General features: G+C 44.1%; 1 protein-coding gene across 1 annotated transcript; it reads left to right on the top strand.

Annotated features, from left to right (window-relative positions):
* The first annotated feature begins 12,848 nt into the window (after nucleotides 1–12,848).
* On the top strand, nucleotides 12,849–18,146 carry LOC119309298. Its single transcript, XM_037585320.1, has 7 exons — nucleotides 12,849–13,355; nucleotides 14,478–14,618; nucleotides 14,714–15,079; nucleotides 15,679–15,921; nucleotides 16,505–16,597; nucleotides 17,189–17,389; nucleotides 17,619–18,146. The coding sequence occupies exons 1-7, from the start codon at nucleotides 13,008–13,010 to the stop codon at nucleotides 17,829–17,831; spliced, it is 1,605 nt and encodes a 534-aa protein (XP_037441217.1). The 5' UTR covers nucleotides 12,849–13,007; the 3' UTR covers nucleotides 17,832–18,146.
* The last annotated feature ends 5,032 nt before the right edge of the window (nucleotides 18,147–23,178 follow it).

Here is a 23,178-nt window from a genome sequence, read left to right on the forward strand (position 1 = left end):
CTCCCCTCTCCCCTAGGCCGCCGCACCCCCCCTAGATGGGTTCTAGGGGGCCGGCCCCCTTCTCCCTTCCCCCTATAAATAGAGGGGTGAGGGGAGGGCAGCCGCACCACCCTCCAAGGCGCAGCCCTCCCCTCCCCAACACCTCTCCTCCTCCGTTGTGTGCTTGGCGAAGCCCTGTCGGAGTACTGCCTCTCCACCATCACCACGCCGTCGTGTTGCCGGTGGAGCTGTCTTCCTCAATATCTCCTTCCCCCTTGCTGGATCAAGAAGGAGGAGACGTCTCCCGTCCCGTACGTGTGTTGAACGCGGAGGTGCTGTCCGTTCAGCACTTGGTCATCGGTGATTCGAATCACGTCGAGTACGACTACATCATCACCTTGCAAGCTTCCGCACGCGATCTACAAGTGGTATGTAGATGCAAACTCTCTCCCTTGACTCGTTGCTTAGATGAACTCATAGATGGATCTTGGTGAAACCGTAGGAAACATTTTAATTTTCTGCAACGTTCCCCAACAGTGGCATCATGAGCTAGGTCTATGCGTAGTTCTCTTTGCACGAGTAGAACACAATTTTGTTGTGGGCGTGGATTTTGTCATCTTACTTGCCTCTACTAGTCTTTTCTTGCTCAAACGGTATTGTGGGATGAAGCGGCCCGGACCAACCTTACACGTACGCTTACGTGAGACCGGTTCCACCGACTAACATGCACTAGTTGCATAAGGTGGCTGGCGGGTGTCTGTCTCTCCCACTTTAGTTGGAGCGGAATCGATGAACAGGGCCCTTATGAAGGGTAAATAGAAGTTGACAAAATCACGTTGTGGTGATTCGTAGGTAAGAAAATGTTCTTGCTAGAACCCAATTGCAGCCACGTAAAAGATGTAACAACAATTAGAGGACGTCTAACTTGTTTTTGCAGCGATTGATCATGTGATGTGATATGGCCAGAAGTTGTGATGAATGATGAATTGTGATGTATGAGATCATGTTCTTTGTAATAGGATTCACGACTTGCATGTCGATGAGTATGACAACCGACAGGAGCCATAGGAGTTGTCATTATTTTTTGTATGACCTGCGTGTCATTGAATAACGTCATGTAAACTACTTTACTTTATTGCTAAACTTTAGTCATAGAAGTAGAAGTAGTCGTTGGCGTGACAACTTCATGAAGACACGATGATGGAGATCATGATGATGGAGATCATGGTGTCAAGCCGGTGACAAGATGATCATGGAGCCCCGAAGATGAAGATCAATGGAGCTATATGATATTGGCCATATCATGTCACAACTATATAATTGCATGTGATGTTTATTATGTTTTGCATCTTGTTTACTTAGGATGACGGTAGTAAATAAGATGATCCCTTACAAAAATTTCAAGAAGTGTTCTCCCCTAACTGTGCACCGTTGCTACAGTTCGTCGCTTCTAAGCACCACGTGATGATCGGGTGTGATGGATTCTTACGTTCACATACAACGGGTGTAAGACAGTTTTACACAGCGAAAACACTTAGGGTTAACTTGACGAGCCTAGCATGTGCAGACATGGCCTCGGAACACGGAGACCGAAAGGTCGAACACGAATCGTATGGAAGATACGATCAACATGAGAATGTTCACCGACGATGACTAGTCCGTCTCACGTGATGATCGGACACGGGCTAGTCGACTCGGATCGTGTAACACTTAGATGACTAGAGGGATGTCTAATCTAAGTGGGAGTTCATAATTTAATTAGAACTTTATTATCATGAACTTAGTCTAAAACCTTTGCAAATATGTCTTGTAGATCAATGGCCAACGCTAATGTCAACATGAACTTCAACGCGTTCCTAGAGAAAACCAAGCTGAAAGATGATGGCAGCAACTATACGGACTGGGTCCGGAACCTGAGGATCATCCTCATAGCTGCCAGGAAACAATATGTCCTAGAAGGACCGCTAGGTGACGCTCCCGTCCCAGAGAACCAAGACATTATGAATGCTTGGCAGTCTCGTGCTGATGATTACTCCCTCGTTCAGTGCGGCATGCTTTACAGCTTAGAACCAGGGCTCCAAAAGCGTTTTGAGCACCACGGAGCATATGAGATGTTCGAAGAGCTGAAACTAGTTTTTCAAGCTCATGCCCGGGTCGAGAGATATGATGTCTCCGACAAGTTCTACAGTTGTAAGACGGAGGAAAAACAGTTCTGTCAGTGAGCACATCCTGAAGATGTCTGGGTTGCACAACCGTATGACCCAGCTGAACATTAACCTCCCAGATGAGGCGGTCATTGACAGAATCCTCCAGTCGCTCCCACCAAGCTACAAGAGCTTTGTGATGAACTACAACATGCAGGGGATGGAAAAGACCATTCCTGAAGTGTTCTCGATGCTGAAGTCAGCAGAGGCTGAAATCAAGAAAGAACATCAAGTGTTGATGGTCAATAAGACCACTAAGTTCAAGAAGGGCAAGGGTAAGAAGAACTTCAAGAAGGACGGCAAAGATGTTGCCGCGCCTTGTAAGCCAGTTACCAGGAAGAAGTCAAAGAATGGACCTAAGCCTGAGACTGAGTGCTTTTATTGCAAGGGGAAGGGTCACTGGAAGCGGAACTGCCCCAAATACTTAGCGGATAAGAAGGCCGGCAACACCAAAGGTATATTTGATATACATGTGATTGATGTGTACCTTACCAGTACTCGTAGTAACTCCTGGGTATTTGATACCGGTGCCATTGCTCATATTTGTAACTCACAGCAGGAGCTGCGGAATAAACGGAGACTGGCGAAGGACGAGGTGACGATGCGCGTCGGGAATGGTTCCAGAGTCGATGTGATCGCCGTCGGCACGCTGCCTCTACATTTACCTATGAGATTAGTTTTGAACCTTAATAATTGTTATTTAGTGCCAAGTTTGAGCATGAACATTATATCTGGATCTCGTTTAATACGAGATGGCTACTCATTTAAGTCTGAGAATAATGGTTGTTCGATTTATATGAGAGATATGTTTTATGGTCATGCTTCGATGGTCAATGGTTTATTCTTAATGAATCTCGAGCATAATATTACACATGTTCACAGTGTAGATGCCAAAAGATTTAAAGTTGATAACGATAGTCCCACATACTTGTGGCACTGCCTCCTTGGTCACATTGGTGTCAAGCGCATGAAGAAGCTCCATGCCGATGGACTTTTAGAGTCTCTTGATTATGAATCGTTTGACACGTGCGAACCATGCCTTTTGGGCAAAATGACCAAGACTCCATTCTCCGGAACAATGGAGCGAGCAACCAACTTGTTGGAAATAATACATACCGATGTGTGCGGTCCAATGAGCGTTGAGGCTCGCGGAGGATATCGTTATGTTCTCACTCTCACTGATGACTTGAGTAGATATGGGTATGTCTACTTAATGAAACACAAGTCTGAGACCTTTGAAAAGTTCAAGGAATTTCAGAATGAGGTAGAGAATCAACGTGACCGAAAGATAAAATTCTTACGATCAGATCGTGGAGGAGAATACTTAAGTCATGAATTTGGTACACACTTAAGGAAATGTGGAATCGTTTCACAACTCACGCCGCCTGGAACACCTCAGCGAAACGGTGTGTCCGAACATCGTAATCGCACCCTATTGGATATGGTGCAGTCTATGATGTCTCTTACCGATTTACCGCTATCTTTTTGGGGATACGCTCTAGAGACAGCTACATTCACTTTAAATAGGGCACCGTCTAAATCCGTTGAGACGACACCGTATGAATTATGGTTTGGAAAGAAACCTAAGCTGTCGTTTCTAAAAGTTTGGGGATGCGATGCTTATGTCAAGAAACTTCAACCTGAAAAGCTCGAACCCAAGTCGAAAAAATGCGTATTCATAGGATACCCTAAGGAAACTGTAGGGTATACCTTCTACTTAAGATCCGAAGGCAAGATCTTTGTTGCCAAGAACGGATGCTTTCTGGAAAAAGAGTTTCTCTCGAAAGAAGTAAGTGGGAGGAAAGTAGAACTCGATGAAGTACTACCTCTTGAGCAGGAAAGTGGCGCAGCGCAGGAAACCGTTCCTGTGATGCCCACACCAACTGAAGAGGAAAACAATGATGATGATCAAGGTACTTCGGATCAAGTTACTGCTGAACTTCGTAGGTCCACAAGGACATGTTCCGCACCAGAGTGGTACGGCAACCCTGTCCTGGAAATCATGTTGTTAGACAACAATGAACCTTCGAACTATGAAGAAGCGATGGCGGGCCCGGATTCCAACAAATGGCTTGAAGCCATGAAATCCGAGATAGAATCCATGTATGAAAACAAAGTATGGACTTTGACAGACTTGCCCGATGATCGGCGAGCGATAGAAAACAAATGGATTTTTAAGAAGAAGACGGACGCGGATGGAAATGTTACCATCTATAAGGCTCGACTTGTCGCTAAGGGTTATCGACAAGTTCAAGGGATTGACTACGACGAGACTTTCTCTCCCGTAGTGAAGCTGAAGTCCGTCCGAATCATGTTAGCAATTGCCGCATACTATGATTATGAGATATGGCAGATGGACGTCAAAACAGCATTCCTTAACGGGCATCTTAAGGAAGAACTGTATATGATGCAGCCAGAAGGTTTTGTCGATCCTCGGAACGCTAACAAAGTATGCAAGCTCCAGCGATCCATTTATGGACTGGTGCAAGCATCTCGGAGTTGGAACATTCGCTTTGATGAGATGATCAAAGCGTTTGGGTTTATGTAGACTTATGGAGAAGCCTGCGTTTACAAGAAAGTGAGTGGGAGCTCTGTAGCATTTCTCATATTATATGTAGATGACATACTCTTGATGGGAAATAATATAGAATTTCTGGACAACATTAAGGCCTACTTGAATAAGTGTTTTTCAATGAAGGACCTTGGAGAAGCTGCTTATATATTAGGCATCAAGATCTATAGAGATAGATCGAGACGCCTCATAGGTCTTTCACAAAGCACATACCTTGATAAGATTTTGAAGAGGTTCAAAATGGATCAGTCCAAGAAGGGGTTCTTGCCTATGTTACAAGGTGTGAGATTGAGCTCGGCTCAGTCACCAACCACGGCAAAAGATAAAGAAGAGATGAGTGTCATCCCCTATGCTTCAGCCATAGGATCTATTATGTATGCCATGCTGTGTACCAGACCCGATGTAAACCTTGCCGTAAGTTTGGTAGCAAGATACCAAAGTAATCCCGGCAAGGAACACTGGACAGCGGTCAAGAATATCCTGAAGTACCTGAAAAGGACAAAGGACATGTTTCTCGTTTATGGAAGAGACGAAGAGCTCATCGTAAAGGGTTACGTCGAAGCTAGCTTCGACTCAGATCTGGATGACTCTAAGTCACAAACCGGATACGTGTATATGTTGAATGGTGGAGCAGTAAGCTGGTGCAGCTGCAAGCAGAGCGTCGTGGCGGGATCTACGTGTGAAGCGGAGTACATGGCAGCCTCGGAGGCAGCGCATGAAGCGATTTGGGTGAAGGAGTTCATCACCGACCTAGGAGTCATACCCAATGCGTCGGGGCCGATCAAACTCTTCTGTGACAACACTGGAGCTATTGCCCTCGCCAAGGAGCCCAGGTTTCACAAGAAGACCAGGCACATCAAGCGTCGTTTCAACTCCATCCGTGAAAATGTTCAAGATGGAGACATAGAGATTTGCAAAGTGCACACGGATCTGAATGTCGCAGATCCGCTGACTAAACCTCTCTCGCGTGCAAAACATGATCAACACCAGAACTCTATGGGTGTTTGATTCATCACAATGTAACTAGATTGGTGACTCTAGTGCAAGTGGGAGACTGTTGGAAATATGCCCTAGAGGCAATAATAAAAGTATTATTATATTTCATTGTTCATGATAATTGTCTTTTATTCATGCTATAACTGTATTATCCGGAAATCGTAATACACGTGTGAATACTTAGACCACACTATGTCCCTGGTAAGCCTCTAGTTGACCAGCTCGTTGTGATCAACAGATAGTCATGGTTTCCTGACTATGGACATTGGATGTCGTTGATAACGGGATCACATCATTAGGAGAATGATGTGATGGACAAGACCCAATCCTAAGCATAGCATAAAAGATCGTGTAGTTCGTTTTGCTAGAGCTTTGCAAGTGTCAAGTATCTCTTCCTTCGACCATGAGATCGTGTAACTCCCGGACACCGTAAGAGTGCCTTGGGTGTATCAAACGTCACAACGTAACTGGGTGACTATAAAGGTGCATTACAGGTATCTCCGAAAGTAGCTGTTGGGTTGACACGGATCGAGACTGGGATTTGTCACTCCGTATGACGGAGAGGTATCTCTGGGCCCACTCGGTAATGCATCATCATAATGAGCTCAATGTGACCAAGGTGTTGGACACGGGATCATGCATTACGGTACGAGTAAAGTGACTTGCCGGTAACAAGACTGAACAAGGTATTGGGATACCGACGATCGAGTCTCGGGCAAGTAACGTACCGATTGACAAAGGGAATTGCATACAGGGTTTGATCGAATCCTCGACATAGTGGTTCATCCGATGACAACATCGAGGAGCATGTGGGAGCCATCATGGGTATCCAGATCCCGCTGTTGGTTATTGACTGAGAGCGTCTCGGTCATGTCTGCATGTCTCCTGAACCCGTAGGGTCTACACACTTAAGGTTCGGTGACGCTAGGGTTATTAGGAAGACTAGTATGTGACTACCGAATGTTGTTCGGAGTCCCGGATGGGATCCTGGATGTCACGAGGAGATCCGGAAGGGTCCGGAGGTAAAGATTTATATATGGGAAGTTGTCAAACAGACACCGGGAAGTTTCGGGGTCATACCGGTATTGTACCGGGGCCACCGGAAGGGTTCCGGGGGTCCACCGGGAGGGGCCACCCCTCCCGGGGGGCCACATGGGCTGCGTGGGGCAGGGAGCCAGCCCCTGGTGGGCTGGCCGCACCCCCCTCCCTTGGGCCCATGCGCCTAGGGTTGAGGGGGAACCCTAGAGGGGGCGCCCCCCTTGACTTGGGGGGCAAGCCACCCTCTCCCCTCTCCCCTAGGCCGCCGCACCCCCCCTAGATGGGTTCTAGGGGGCCGGCCCCCTTCTCCCTTCCCCCTATAAATAGAGGGGTGAGGGGAGGGCAGCCGCACCACCCTCCAAGGCGCAGCCCTCCCCTCCCCAACACCTCTCCTCCTCTGTTGTGTGCTTGGCGAAGCCCTGTCGGAGTACTGCCTCTCCACCATCACCACGCCGTCGTGTTGCCGGTGGAGCTGTCTTCCTCAATCTCTCCTTCCCCCTTGCTGGATCAAGAAGGAGGAGACGTCTCCCGTCCCGTACGTGTGTTGAACGCGGAGGTGCTGTCCGTTCAGCACTTGGTCATCGGTGATTCGAATCACGTCGAGTACGACTACATCATCACCTTGCAAGCTTCCGCACGCGATCTACAAGTGGTATGTAGATGCAAACTCTCTCCCTTGACTCGTTGCTTAGATGAACTCATAGATGGATCTTGGTGAAACCGTAGGAAAAATTTTAATTTTCTGCAACGTTCCCCAACAGTTCACGCATGTAGTTGAAACAAAATCAACATAGCCTCTGATAACCTACAAGTGTAGGGGATCACAACAGCTTTCGAGGGTAGAGTATTCAACCCAAATTTATTGATTCGACACAAGGGGAGCCAAAGAATATTCTTAAGCATTAGCAGTTGAGTTGTCAATTCAACCACACCTGGATAACTTAGTATGTGCAGCAAAGTATTTAGTAGCAAAGTAGTATGATAGTAATGGTAACAGTGGCAAAAGTAAAGATAGCAGTTTTGTGGTAATTGTAACAGTAGCAACGGAAAAGTAAATAAGCGAAGCACAATATGTGAAAAGCTCGTAGGCATTGGATCAGTGATGGATAATTATGTCGGATGCGATTCCTCATGTAATAGCTATAACATAGGGTGACACAGAGCTAGCTCCAGTTCATCAATGTAATGTAGGCATGTATTCCGAATATAGTCATACGTGCTTATGGAAAAGAACTTGCATGACATCTTTTATCCTACCCTCCTATGGCAGCGGGGTCCTAGTGGAAACTAAGGGATATTAAGGCCTCCTTTTAATAGAGTACCGGACCAAAGCATTAACACATAGTGAATACATGAACTCCTCAAACTACGGTCATCACCGAGAAGTATCCCGATTATTGTCACTTCGGGGTTGTCGGATCATAACACATAATAGGTGACTATAGACTTGCAAGATAGGATCAAGAACTCACATATATTCATGAAAACATAATAGGTTCAGATCTGAAATCATGGCACTCGGGCCCTAGTGACAAGCATTAAGCATAGAAAAGTCATAGCAACATCAATCTCAAAACATAGTGGATACTAGGGATCAAACCCTAACAAAACTAACTTGATTACATGATAAATCTCATCTAACCCATCACCGTTCAGCAAGCCTACGATGGAACTACTCACGCACGACGGTGAGCATCATAAAATTGGTGATGGAGGATGGTTTATGATGACGACGACGACGAATCCCCCTCTCCGGAGCCCCGAACGGACTCCAGATCAGCCCTCCCGAGAGAGATTAGGGCTTGGCGGCGGCTCCGTATCGTAAAAGGTGATGAAACTTTCTCTCTGATTTTTTTCTCTGTGAAACGGAATATATGGAGTTGGAGTTGAGGTCGATGGAGCATCAGGGGGCCCATGAGACAGGGGGCGCGCCCAGGGGGAGAGGGCGCGCCCCCACCCCCGTGGACAGGGTGTGGGCCCCCTGGCCTTGATTCTTTCGCCGTTATTTTTTTATATTTTCCAAAAGTTATCTCCATGGATTTTCAGGTCACTCCGAGAACTTTTGTTTTCTGCACAATAAATAACACCATGACAGTTCTGCTGAAAACAACGTCAGTCCGGTTTAGTTTCATTCAAATGATGCAAGCTAGAGTCCAAAACAAGGGAAAAAGTGTTTGGAAAAGTAGATACGTTGGAGACGTTTCAGCCTCTACGATATTTATGTTCATGGTGATTTATATCCTACCCATGACTGCACTCAATGTTGGTTAATCTTAATGCATGTTTATGACTGTTGTCGCTCTCTTGTTGGTCGCTTCACATTCCTTTTTTAGCCTTCACTTATACTAAGCGGGAATACTGCTTGTGCATCCACTTCCATAAACCCAAAGTTGTTCCATGTAAGTCCACTATACCTACCTATATGCGGTATTTACCTACCGTTCCAAGTAATTTTGCATATGGCAAACTCTAAACCTTCAAATGAAATTCTGTTTTGTATGTCTGAATCACTCATGTGGTGACTGGGGGCTGTCAGTATCTTCCATGCTAGGTGGGTTATTCTCATGATGAGTGGACTCCGCTCATCATTCAGGAGAAAATGCCTGGTAACCGAGATGCCCAGCCCCATGCTCAAATCAAATCAAAATAATGCAAACAAAACTCCCCAAGCATTGTTGTTAGTTGGACGGTACCCATTGTTTCGGATCAGCCGCGGAGTGTGCTTGTTGGTGGTGGGGGAGTATAAACTTTACCATTCTGTTTGGGAACCACCTATAATGTATGTAGCATGGAAGATACCAAAATCTCTTAGTTGTATGTTGACAATGAAAGCATACCGCTCAAAATATTATTTACCTCTGTTTTCAAAACTCGAGCTCTGGCACCTCTGCAAATCCCTGCTTCCCTCTGCGAAGGGCCTATCTATTTACTTTCATTGCTGAGTCATCATCCTCTTATAAAAAGCACCAGTTAGAGAGCACCACTGTCATTTGTATGCGTTGTTATTAATTTATATTGAGTATGACTATGACTAGATCTATTTTTCCATGAATTACAATGTCTAGTCAGTCCTTGATCTTCAGGGGTTCTCTGTATTTATGTTTTGCGGTCTCAGAAAGGGCTAGCAAGATACCATCTTGTTATATCATATCATGATTGTTTTGAAAAAGTGTTGTCATTCGAGATTTAATATTATTGCTCGCTAGTTGATTATGCCATTGATATGATCGAATATGAGACCTAAATGTTATTGTGAATATGGTTAGTTCACAATCTTTGCTGAAAACTTGAATGGCTTTACATATTTGCAACAACAAGATCAAACATAGTTTGTAAAAGTTTTTCTTTATCACTTTCAGTTTGTCAATTGAATTGATTGAGGACAAGCAATGGGGTAAGCTTGGGGGAGTTGATACGTCTCCATCGTATCTACTTTTCCAAACTCTTCTGCCCTTGTTTTGGACTCTAACTTGCATGATTTGAATAGGAACTGACCCGGACTGACGCTGTTTTAGCAGAATTGCCATGGTGTTATTTTTGTGTAGAAATAAAAGTTCTCGGAATGACCTGAAACTTCACGAAGATGATTTTTGGAATTAATAAAAAATAGCAGCAAAAGAATCAAGTGAAGGGGGGCCACACCATGGTCAAAAGGGTGGGGGGCGCCCTCCTTCCTTGTGGGCCCCCTGGACCTCCACCGACCTCAACTCCAACTCCATATATTCATGTTCGGGGGAAATCAGAGAGAAGGATTCATCGCGTTTTACGATACAGAGTCGCCGCCAAGCCCAGTTCTTCCCCGGGAGGGCAGACCTGGAGGCCGTTCGGGGCTCCGGAGAGGGGAATCCGTCACCATCGTCGTCATCAACCATCCTCCATCACCAATTTCATGATGCTCACCGCCGTGCGTGAGTAATCCCATCGTAGGCTTGTTGGACGGTGATGGGTTGGATGAGATTTACCATGTAATCGAGTTAGTTTTGTTGGGGTTTGGTCCCTAGTATCCACTATGTTCTAAGACTGATGTTGCTATGACTTTGCTATGCTTAATGCTTGTCACTAGGACCCGAGTGCCATGATTTCAGATCTGAACCTATTATGTTTTCATGAATATATTCGTGTTCTTGATCCTATCTTGCAAGTTATAGTCACCTACTACGTGTTATGATCCGGCAACCCCGGAGTGACAATAGTCGGGACCACTCCCAGTGATGACCGTAGTTCGAGGAGTTCATGCATTCACTAAGTGCTAATGCTTTGGTCTGGTACTCTATTAAAAGGAGGCCTTAGTATCCCTTAGTTTCCAATAGGACCCCGTTGCCACGGAAGGGTAGGACAAAAGATGTCATGCAAGTTCTTTTCCATAAGCACGTATGACTATATTCGGAATACATGTCTACATTATATTGATGAACTGGAGCTAGTTCTGTGTCACCCTGTGTTATAACCGTTGCATGATGAATGCCATCCGACATAATTATCCATCATTGATCCATTGCCTACGAGCTCGTTTCATATTGATCTTTGCTTCGTTACCACTGTTACAATTACTATAAAACTGCTACTATTACTATTGCCACTGTTATCGTTACTTCCATCCTACTTTGCTACTGAATATTTTGCTACAGATATTAAGTTTTTCAGGTGGAATTGAATTGATAACTCAGCTGTTAATACTTGAGAATATTCTTTGGCTCCCCTTGTATCGAATAAATAAATTTGGGTTGAATACTCTACTCTCGAAAACTGTTGCGATCTCCTATACTTGTGGGTTATCATGGATGCGTTTTGATGGACGAGTGCATGGCAGTGGTGCTATTTGGCACTGTGGCAGCATCGATGGCTGACCGGCCTGGCAAGGATGATGCAAATATTTTTCCTAAAGATGGGTCAGCAATATGATGGTGATGGCGGTTTTTAAGCGTGTGCATACGGTGTATGCTTTAGCTCTGCTCCACGTGGTGTTTGCTGCTGGTATGTCATGCGGGCGGATCGACGGTGACCCCGAATGTAGATGGTGATGCGTGAGGGCATTCCCCATTGTCAAGTTTGTAGGTGTGGATGATGACTTCGGGTTGTTGTATGTTTTTGTCAAACCTTTATTGAATAATTAATAATATGTTGTGTGCATTGCTCGATGCAGAGGCCGGGGCTTGTTTCCTAAAGAACATCGGGATCCAAAACGAAGTCATAACATGGGAGAGCAAACGCCTAATATGTGGTTGGAGAACGTATCAAATGATGTTTTTGTCCTAGTGGCTAGTGATCTCACTGAAAGCATGTGTCCAGTTAAAAGTAAAAGTAAGACCTAATAAATGCTACACGCGTTACATGAACACATAACAACTCCAAACATTTTTTATGGCAAATTTAGTGACGTGAGGATGAGAACTTTAGTTGTCGAGCATGATAATTTTCATTTTAGATGGCAAGTTTCAGTTTTTTTATTTACTTTTTCTTTTCGGATGACAACTTTAGTTGTAAAAAAAGTCAGACCGGAGTGCATCGTGCCACACGTGTGACGCTTATCATTTGGATAAAAGTATGGTTAGCTCTCATCTATATGAGAATTAATTAAGTTATATCTAACTGACTGAATCAAACAGAAAAAGAAGAAAACATCAGCATGAATCTCCAGATAAAATCAATAATATAAGAAAGTTAGACGAGACTTTATTAGTTCACATGTGCTATCTTCATTCTAGAATATAAGATATTTTGGCTAAACTAGCCTATCAAAATGTCTTGTACTCTCTTCGTAAAGAAATATAAAAGCGTTTATAGATCACTAATTTCTTTACAGAGGGATATGTTAGAAGGAGGTAGCAGATGAGAATTAAAAAATTCGAAAAAACAAACACCTGATCTGGGCCGTCCTTTTTTTAACCAAGAAAAAGCAATCCAACGGAAAACAATATCGTCCCCGAGTGGGACCCGGACTCGTGCCCAACTAGATCCACCTAAGCTCAAAAAAAGAAAAAGAAAAAGAACTCAAAATCCAAAAGCGACGGGAAGACCGAACTCCGAAGACGTCTTGGAACTTGGAAGTTGGAAGCCCTCGCCGCGACCAACGACTCCTCCTCCACTCCACGGCACCTTCCCCGACCGCGCAAGCCTCCTCGACGAGGTCAGACAAAAGAAAAAATCGCAAAATCGGCGGGGAAGGGAGGGAGGGAACCAACTGCCGGCTCACACGTCTCCCCGGCCGGCCGGTGGCGATGGCATCCCGTGCCCGTAGGGGCGCCCGCCCCCTACCTCGCCTCTGGCTCCTCCTCCTGCTCGTGCTGGCCACGGGGCTGCCCCGGGGCGGGGCGGTGGGGCTGAAGCTGCCGTTCAGCCCCGGGGACGTCCTCCCGATCCTGCCGCGGCAGGTGGCGTGGCCCGTGATGAACACCCTCCACAGCGCCGTCGACCTCCTGCCCTCCTTCGTCGCCGCCGTGGCCCCAGCCGCACCCTCCCCCGCCGTGTGGAACGGCTCCTGCTTCGCCGTGAATGAGGCGGCCCTTGAGCTCACCCCCGGCGACCGCAACGGGACCGAGATCGGCGGCGCCGTGCTCCGCCTCAAGGTCCTCACCTCAGACCTGAAAATCTTCTTAAATTATGTCGCCCGACCCGGCTGCTTGGGTGTGTAGTTGCTAATTCATTCCGTATAGGAGTAGTTACCTCTGGGAACTACTCGTTTGAGGGGTATATCCGTATATCCATATATAGGTGATCACTCAAGCTTCGGTGCAAATTAGGAAGAGTTGCTCTAGTGCATCCTTGCTGCTTAGTTATAATTAAGAACGGGGAGTGATGAACGTGAACCGATGACTGATGATAGCTTGCTAATTGTGTAGGGGATAATGGGTTCCTCGTGGTGAACCTTTCTGAAAAGTATTGATTAATTTGTTGACCGAACTAGCATTTGTTTCCATGGATGTGCGCATTTGTTTCCATGGATGCGCGCATTTGTTTCCATGGATGCGCATTAGCTTCGATGCTTTACTTTTCTTGTTGAGATCAAGATCTCTCAGCTACCGCTGAACTTCCCAGAGTAGGCTTTATTTATTTGAGCTAAAATTTGCTCAGGCGCCGACTGTAAATCAACCGACTTGAAATGGTAACATATGGTAGGAGGTCTGTTCCAAAATAGAATCACAACATCATACACATTTCTGATTTTTATTTTTATTTCTGACAGACTCTTGTTTTGGAGATCTTATGTGTTTCAACTCTAGCCTACCCCAACTTGTTTGGGACTGAAAGGCTTTGCTGTTGACAGACTCTACCTCATGCATGTCGCCTGTGAGGCTGTGAACATTATTGTAGAATTTACTTTTGTAATTTGAACTGAAATGCATTTGAAGAAGATGGTTCCTGATGGTAATGTTGTTTGGTGATATATAGAGATCTTACTTTCTACTCTATTCAAATTCACAACTTTGTTTTACTCCATTGTCTCACCCCGACTTGCTGATTGTTGTAATGCACAACTATCATGCAGGAGGTGCTGAATAGTATTGTATACCAACTTTCGTGTATCAATGCAATACTTTGCTTTAACCTTCCTGCAGTTGTAATTTTTGAGCCATAATATTTGCATTGACTGGACAGCTTGTGATTGTAAACATTGGCTGTTTTTAATGGTCTGACTGTCTCACTAATTATGGGTCCTGACTTTAACAATAGCATATCTTGTTATGCAGACTGGTTCTGCTCAAAGCTGGACGTGCATGGATCTTTATGTGTTTGCAACACCATATAGGATAACATGGGATTACTATTTTGCGGCTCGAGAACACACTTTGGAGATAACGTCATGGGAGGAAGAAGCAGAGCTCGAATATGTGTGTTCTCTTTCTACAAGATATCTTAAACAATTCAGTAGCCCATGAAACAAATTTCAAGTTCTAAACTGTTTAATTACCATGTTCTTAATCAGGTTAAGCAGCATGGTGTGTCTGTTTTTCTCATGCCTTCTGGGATGCTTGGAACTTTGTTATCTTTGATTGATGTCCTGCCCTTGTTTTCGAATACTGGATGGGGTCAAAATTCCAACTTGGCCTTTTTAGAGAAGCACATGGGAGCTACATTTGAGAAACGTTCTCAACCTTGGGTTGCTAATATTATGAAGGAGGACATACAATCTGGTGACTTTTTGGCTCTATCAAAGATTCGAGGACGATGGGGCGGGTTTGAGACATTAGAGAAATGGGTAACTGGTGCATTTGCTGGGCATACTGCTGTGTGTTTGAAAGATGAGAAGGGTGATCTCTGGGTTGCAGAATCAGGCTTTGAAAATGAAAAGGTAATATAGCTTTCTATATAGTATGAATGGAATCTTTGTTGTTCATTTCATTTTCTCCATGTAATATATGCTATCAGTTGATAACATGTTGTGGCTGCTGTCATTTAATTTCTTATATTCACCCTAATCAGGTCTAGTATCAACATTATTTATACTGCTTGGTTATACTTGATAATATGCTGACCCTAATCATGCCCAGTATCTACATAATTACTGATGCTTATGATCCTTCTCACCTTCTGAATATATACTCAAAAGGGTAAAGGTTAATGTAGGTGATGTACTTCTTGTGTTTTCTCACCAATAAACTTATCCTTTTGATTTAAATACGTGCTGGACCAACTTTAGTGTGTGAAATTATGATTTTGGTGGCCAACCTTTAGTTGCTAGATTAGCCTTACACTTACTTTGCTCTTATTACAAGGATAATTTTATGTCCTTTTGGGCTTTAGCCACCTGATCGTCTTAGTATCTGCAACACTAAAGCCAGCAGAACTTTTCGCTGCCAAAAACTGGCATACAGTGTTTCATGTATGTTTACTCCTGTACAAAAAAGTGCAGTTTTGTTTTATCTTGACTATACTGAATTTCAATAACAGGGAGAGGAAATTATTGCTATAGTTCCTTGGGATGAATGGTGGGAAATGGCACTGAAGGATGGATCAAATCCTCAGATAGCCCTTCTGCCATTACACCCTGATATACGCTCTAGATTCAATGAAAGTGCCGCATGGGACTTTGCACGGAGCATGGTCGGAAAGCCGTATGGCTATCATAATATGATATTTAGCTGGATTGATACAATAGGAGATAATTATCCACCTCCTCTTGATGCTAATCTGGTAATCTCTCTGGCCTTTGCAAAGTTTTGATTTCAATTGTTTGGACCTGAATCAAGTTCCATATTTAGTTTTGGCATTCTCAGTGTTCATACACATTCTCTTTGATTTTTTTGGTGCCTATGTAAGTTTATTGTGCAGATCGGAAATAAATTTTGTGGTAATGCTAACCAAACTATGGCCTATGCACGGGACTCATCCCATGAACTTACCTACTCCATACACCCATACCACTCTTTCTTGAAACCTTGATAAACCACGTGGTTTCATGTAGTGAACGTACGTTCCTAGTTAAAAGTGGAAAAGCTAGATAATATTATCTTGTTAAAATCTTAGCAAACATACTGGGAAATCTGTATCAATGTAGAAGAAAGCACTTGATCTCCTGAAGTTCGCCTGAAGTTAGGTGGAAAAAAGATACTGAATTTGTAATGTTGATGTCCTGAAACTATTAAGCACTTTTAGTCTTTCAAACTCAAGATACCTGTAAATTGGTTGTATAGCTGATTTAAATTTATTCCATGCATTGAAAAGTTTATCATCAGTAATGTTTGAATTACCAACTTCTGTTATTTATTGTTTTCAGGTAATGGCTGTTATGTCAATGTGGACTAGATTACAACCACTTTATGCTGCGAACATGTGGAATGAAGCCCTTAACAAACGGCTTGGGACTGAGGTTTGTAAACTAGTCTGTATTGTGGCTTCCTTTGATGGGTAGTGCCGGGGTGTGTAGGGTCCTATAAGTTTGTAGTGATTACAGCTGACGCAAGGTTAAGCAATGTGATGGTTTCTGTTAAATTTCATTTCTCACACCCGAGTTGGGTTCTCTGACTGTACGCATGCCTCTGGCCCTCTACTGCAGCTAACCTTTAGATGCACTAATGTGGGGCCCTTTGTTGGTGCTCTGGTAGGGAGTTCTATGAGGCTTAGTTGGCCTTGAAATATTGTTTTGCTCAAATAAGCTTTTATTATTATTATTTTCTACAAGATAGGTAAAATAGTGCTCCTGCGTCTATCTACCCAAAAATTATACCCGGTTATCAATTTCATGGTGTGAAGGGGAGCCTTGGCGCAGTGGTAAAGCTGCTGCCTTGTGACCATGAGGTCATGGGTTCAAGTCCTGGAAACAGCCTCTTACAGAAATGTAGGGAAAGGCTGCGTACTATAGACCCAAAGTGGTCGGACCCTTCCCTGGACCCTGCGCAAGCGGGAGCTACATGCACCAGGTTGCCCTTTTTATCAATTTCATGGTGTCTATTTTATGTAGGGTTTGGACCTTCAGGGTGTCATTCTTGAGACTGAAAAGCGTGGCATGTCTTTCGATCAGTTGCTCACCATCCCTGAACAAGATGAATGGGTATACAGTGATGGTAAATCAACTACTTGTGTTTCTTTCATTCTTGCGATGTACAAGGAAGCTGGGGTGTTTGCTCCTTTCACAGAATCAATTCAGGTCACCGAGTTCACTGTAAGTGCCCAAGTCCCTTGCCTGTCATAATTGCAACTGAAAGTGTTATTCTTCTCTGTTCATGCATTTCTACATCTGAGACGATTTCGAACTTACAAACTGAACATAAGATATATTATGTGAAAGGATAAAAGGGCTTGAAAAGTAGCGTATGTTAATTTCTGAAAGGGCTTTCTTTCGGTTGATTGATCCTGTGTCGAGTGTGTTACTAAATTACCCTCTGCCTCAGATACGGGACGCATATATGCTCAAGATATTTGAAGACGACCGGACCAGGCTCCCAAACTGGTGTCATACCGAGGCAGACAAGCCTCCCTTCTGCCAGATACTTGGGGAGTACAGAATGGAGCTACCAGAGTACAACACGATAGAGCCGTACGCAAAAATGAATGAGAACTGCCCATCCTTACCCCCGACGTACAAGCGACCATCTCGCTGCTGACATGAGACGGCGTACATTGGCAGACTGCCTATGTTTCCGGTGCTTAAATTATGTACAGTATAAACAAACTACGCTGTATATAGATGTTTGGTACAGATAGCAGTATCCACGGGTTAGCAAAAAGGCAGTGCATAGTTTTCTGCCAGTTAGCGTAGCAGTTTCTGAACCCAGGCTTCCAATGTGAACCTGGATAGAGGATTTGCTCGCATAGATAGAACTTTCAAACCATAGCTTGAAAAGTTGTTGATGATGATCTTGGCTTCATGAAATGTATGCCCCTGAAATAAAATCCTCCATGTATTCTCAAATGTTGCATGGCGTGCATTATCTTCCATTTGTTCTCTGACCAAAAAACATACACTCAGAGGCTAGGGCTTTCTTTTCGAGGTTATGCGTCCGGAGATCATTAAGAGCATGGCCAAAATCTTTATTTCCTATTGTGTTCATGATTTGTACCGTGAATAATATTTTTAACTCTACAGCAATAAGCATATACGAAATTGATTTTGATAAATAGCAAAGGTACATCCTCAGAGGTTTAAGTTGCAGCAGGTTCTAATAAATAACCAAGGGTCCATTCTCAGAGGTTGCAGGAGTGCCTGAATATAATTCGAAAGCTCTATTCTGCTACCGTACCGAGCTTAAATGCACCCTGTAAACAGTAAAAAAAAAGAAAAAACAAATTAAAAAAAATCTGTTTTTTGTGTGTGGTAAACTTTGACAAATGTCTATATGCATACCAAATTTCAGCACGAAATGACATTCATGGAAATTGTGGCAAAAAAAAGGGCACTCCAAAATGTTTTCAAAACTAGCATCTTTGGAGCATCAATTTTGTTTTTTTGCCACCACTTCCACGAATGTCATTTTGTGCTGAAATTTTACAAACATACAAAAAATTTGTCAAAGTTTACCATAAAAAATTCAGATTTTTTAAACTTGTTTACTACTTTTAACTTTTACTGTTCATTAGGGGGCATTTGAGCCCGGGAGCAGAACTCCACATCCCGGCCAACTGCCTCAACCGTATGGATGAAGTGAACCAAAGAAATGCTTCATATAGATGTATGCCGTTTTAGGGCTCGACATGTTTTCAAGGCGAAACTATGATCATTATTTTGTACGCGGATATGTCATTTCAAATAAAAATAACTAGCAAACTTATCCGCAAAATGAGTGCCATTGTGCCTAAATTCTCATCTACAATTTATATGTTTTTATTTTGCATCAATGTTCTTGCGAGTTCTGAAGAATGCCATGCCACACAATATGTAAAACAATGAAGATTTATCCAAATATGATAAAAGAAATAGTACACTCGTGTTGGAAACTCATAATCTTATAAATGTTCATCACCTCTCTCTCTCTCTCCCTCTTCTCTCATATATATATATGGGCGCGCACACAGAGGCGAGTGCTGTTATGCAAATATCATTAAATATGAAGAAAGCCGCTTGTCACAAGGAACCATTTCGGTACCAACAAAATTCAGTTAAAGATCATGGATCATAAGGTTATACTACCTCCCTTCCAGTTTATAGGGCTCGTCTCAAAATTTTAGTTTTTTCGTTTTATAAGTCTCATATCTACTACTTCCCATCACATGTTCATTCAATGTGCATTAACTCTTTGCATGCAATGATAAACACACCAATGTATGCAAAGCTTCTTTGTTATTTATTGGCCAAACATGCATGCATTGCAATTCCTTGTGACTTGGAGTCTGGGGGTCTCTCATTGGCAAGACAGAGAAGGTTGATATGCCTTCCACTCGCGCTAATGGTGTGGCGAGACTTCTTGTTGGTGTGGTTAACATTGAGTTTGTCCCAGACGTGGTCAAGTGCACTCATGCGGGGGTCACTTACGACCTTGATGTGGAGTTTGAGGACACACCTCTGTTCCAGGAGGAAGATGGTCATCAGGACATGGACACAACGGAGGGGGATGATACAACTGGTGGTAAGGACAAAGATACAAAGCATGGTTCTCGGGAGGCGCCTAAGGGGCTGCGCCACAGTCCGGGAAGGCAGATGAGTCGGCTAAGGGTGGCAAAGCATCGATGCCTACGAACACACTACTATTTGGGTCTTTTGGAGCATCTTCCGCCCCTAGCCGCTTATGGAGCCGCAGGGTTGAGTCAGAGGATCCGTCCAAGATGATGTTGCCTATGCTTTCGACGGCCGAGTGTCCTTCTTCGACGGTTGTTGCTATGGAGCAGCAGTCGCTGGGGGCAGCCGCTACTGTGGTGTCGCCCGACACTACAAGGATGGACACCGCAATGAGGCAGGAGGTCTTGGAGATGGTCACCGCCCCGGCAGACGGCCGGATCCCGGAGGTCTTCACGACACCATCCCGTGGTAGGGGCATTGAGGGGGAGTGGCGGGCGGAAGGCCCGTGTTCTGCCGGCGCATTTGCACCATTCAGTGCCTAGACAAGATATGACTGCGCTACCTGCTGGGCGCATGGTTGCGCCGGCAACGGAGGCGACGATCACACCGACTCGAGGCGCCACGTCAGTCGCGCCTGCTTCCGCCCGGACGGGCGAGTGTGTTCTCCTAGACCAGCAGCCATGGGAGAGGACTACATAGGAGGTTATTGCATTTGGCGGTATCATGGACTCGGTATCGGCTGGCAGCCGGGTCACCAGCCGGATCCAGGAGCAACCAGATCCGGACTACTTGCAGTTAGGGCGTGCCATGAGGGCAGCCAAGCTTCGAGATGTGGAGGCAACTACAGGTATGTCGTTTAATAAGAGTTGTTCCATTTAGCATTTTCCTGAACATGAGATTATTGGTAAGGGAAATGACTTAGGAGTTTCACTTGGTTCTAATAGGAAAGAAAATGCTAAATTGGTTAATGATTTATTAGACTTAGAAGCTGAGCGGGCAGCTGAGATTATACATAACATTGTGGCCGTAAAACCTATGAATGAGCCTGACATTAACAACTTAGGGATTTCGGCTATGGAGAGTTTTTGTAATGACCTCATGCCTACTTTAGAAGCTGAAATTGAGGTAGAAGGGTCGGAGCCTGAGGGAAATACAAAGTCTTTACCGATAGAAGGTAATAGCCAGGGGCAATCTGGTTTTGAGGATGTAGTGGCACAGGTGGATAAACCGAAGCGTCCATGGAAATGGAAGGTTTACCCTACATAGGCCATTAGGAGAAGTGCTAGAGTTAAGCTTAAGAAAAAAAATCATGATGATTTATGAAAGGAATTTTTTGGAATAGTAGAGGTCCAACAGACTTGGCTAAAAGAAGGTTCCTTGCAGAAACATCGATAGATCAGAAACTAGATTTTATAGCACTTCTCGAAATAGGGAGAGATAATTTCACCTCATAGTTCCTGGGAACTTTGTCTGGTGGAATTGATTTTGATTGGCACCGCTTACCTCCTAGAGGAAGATCCGGCGGGATTTTGTTGGGGGTTAAGTGTGAAACTCTATAGGTGATCAATGTGGTTAGAGGTGATTTTGCGTTTAAATTTCAAGTGAGGTAAAAAGTGGATGGATTCCGCTGGTCTCTCGTGGTTGTATATGGAGCATCCCAACCCGAGCTTAAGCCTGACTTCCTAGTAGATCTGGTTAGCATCTGCGGGGATGAAAGACTGCCAATCCTAGTTGGAGGAGATTTTAATATAATCAGGAGGAGAGACGAGAAAAACAATGAAAATTTTGATGGGCATCGGTCCATGATGTTCAACATGATTATTGAGAGTCTTAGTCTAAGAGAGATTGAACTCGTGGGTAGACAGTTCACATGGTCTAACACGTTGCCTACTCCAACTTATGAGAAGTTGGATAGAGTACTCTCTAGTGTGGAGTGGGAATAGAAATATCCATTAGTTTTGGTGCATGCGATGCAGAGGGCCATCTCAGACCACACCCTGCTATTGGTAGACTTGGGAGACGCAACACATATTGGCAACAAAAATGCTTTCTCTTTCGAACTAAGCTGGTTCAAAAAAGAGAACTTCATCGCCCTAGTAGCAAGAGAATGGGCGAAACCTGTTAGTGGGGAAACTAGTATAGAACGTTGTGCAAGTGCATCTAGTGCCCCTTAGCGATTTTGGTGTATTGAAGACTTATAGGTTAAGGGACTAATGTGTTTGTGAGTGTACACATGCTCTATAAGTCTATGAGGAGTTAGATATTTACGAAGAAAGTCAACCCCTAAAAATGAATGTCTTCAGTTGAAGACTTTGGTTTTCTTGAAGACTTTGAAAATGAGGAAATTGGTGTGACTTGAAGACTTTGATATTAATGCGAGGATTATGAAGCGCGAAGACTTTTGTTTTCGTAGTTTCATTTTCTCTTTCTTGTGCCATACGAAACACCGTACTGTTAAAGGGGGTCGAGGTAAAACTAAGGAAAAGTTTCCAAGTGATGCTCATCTCAAAGCCTACACATACCCAATCCTTTCAAGTGAAGCCATTGGAAATCTCATAAAGTTCAGTCAATTTCTTTAGTGAACAGAGATGGAGATCTTCTGTTCTCTGATGAATTTGTACTGACTGAGGAGTTAGGAATTTGCCAGTGTGGATTTCCTACAAGTGAGGAACATGATAGCCCTAAGGAATTTGAGAGCTCAAATTTCTGACCGTTGCTATGCTAGGCGCAAACTGTCCCAAAATATTTTATCCACCTACGGTCATATCATTGAAGGGCATTTATGTCTTATCATGTCGGGCTGCTCCCCGTCTATAAATAGCCGCCCCCTACAACTAGTTGGTTGGCTGCTCCGAGAGAAACTGACACTTGTCATTGAGAGCATCCCATCCTCCAAGGACTTTGAGCGAAAATCATCAAGTGAGGAAAAACCCAAACCCAAACACTTAAAACCCAAAGTGATTGAGCATCACTGAAGAGATTATTCCTGTGTGGAACCGATGTTGTTACCTTTGAAGACTATGCATCTTCCAGACGGTTAGGCGTCATGGTCTAGAGCATCCAAGAGGAATTGTGGATCGCTGAGTGACCAAGTCTATGAAGGTTTGGAAGTCACCCGTGAAGACTTACCACGAGTAATTGGGCGAGGTCTGTGTGACCTTAGCTCAAGGAGAATACAGTGAGGACTGTGTCTCCTTAGGTTTAAATACCTAGCCGCTCCAACCAGACATACAACTGTCACAACAGTTAGAACTGGTCTACCAAATCACTGTCTTCACCGAGCTACTGGTTCTATTTCCTCAACCCTTTCATTTCCTCGCTCATGTGTTGGTGAAATTGATCGTTACTATTTGAAGACTTTGACTGAAGACTTTCTCAATTTCCTCAACCCTATTTCTTCAGTCACTTTGTCTTCTGCCTGCTTATCCTGTTTACACGATACATGTGCTTTGTGTATG

The sequence above is a fragment of the Triticum dicoccoides genome, chromosome 5B (genome assembly GCF_002162155.2).
Source record: "Triticum dicoccoides isolate Atlit2015 ecotype Zavitan chromosome 5B, WEW_v2.0, whole genome shotgun sequence".
Taxonomy (NCBI): Eukaryota; Viridiplantae; Streptophyta; class Magnoliopsida; order Poales; family Poaceae; genus Triticum; species Triticum dicoccoides.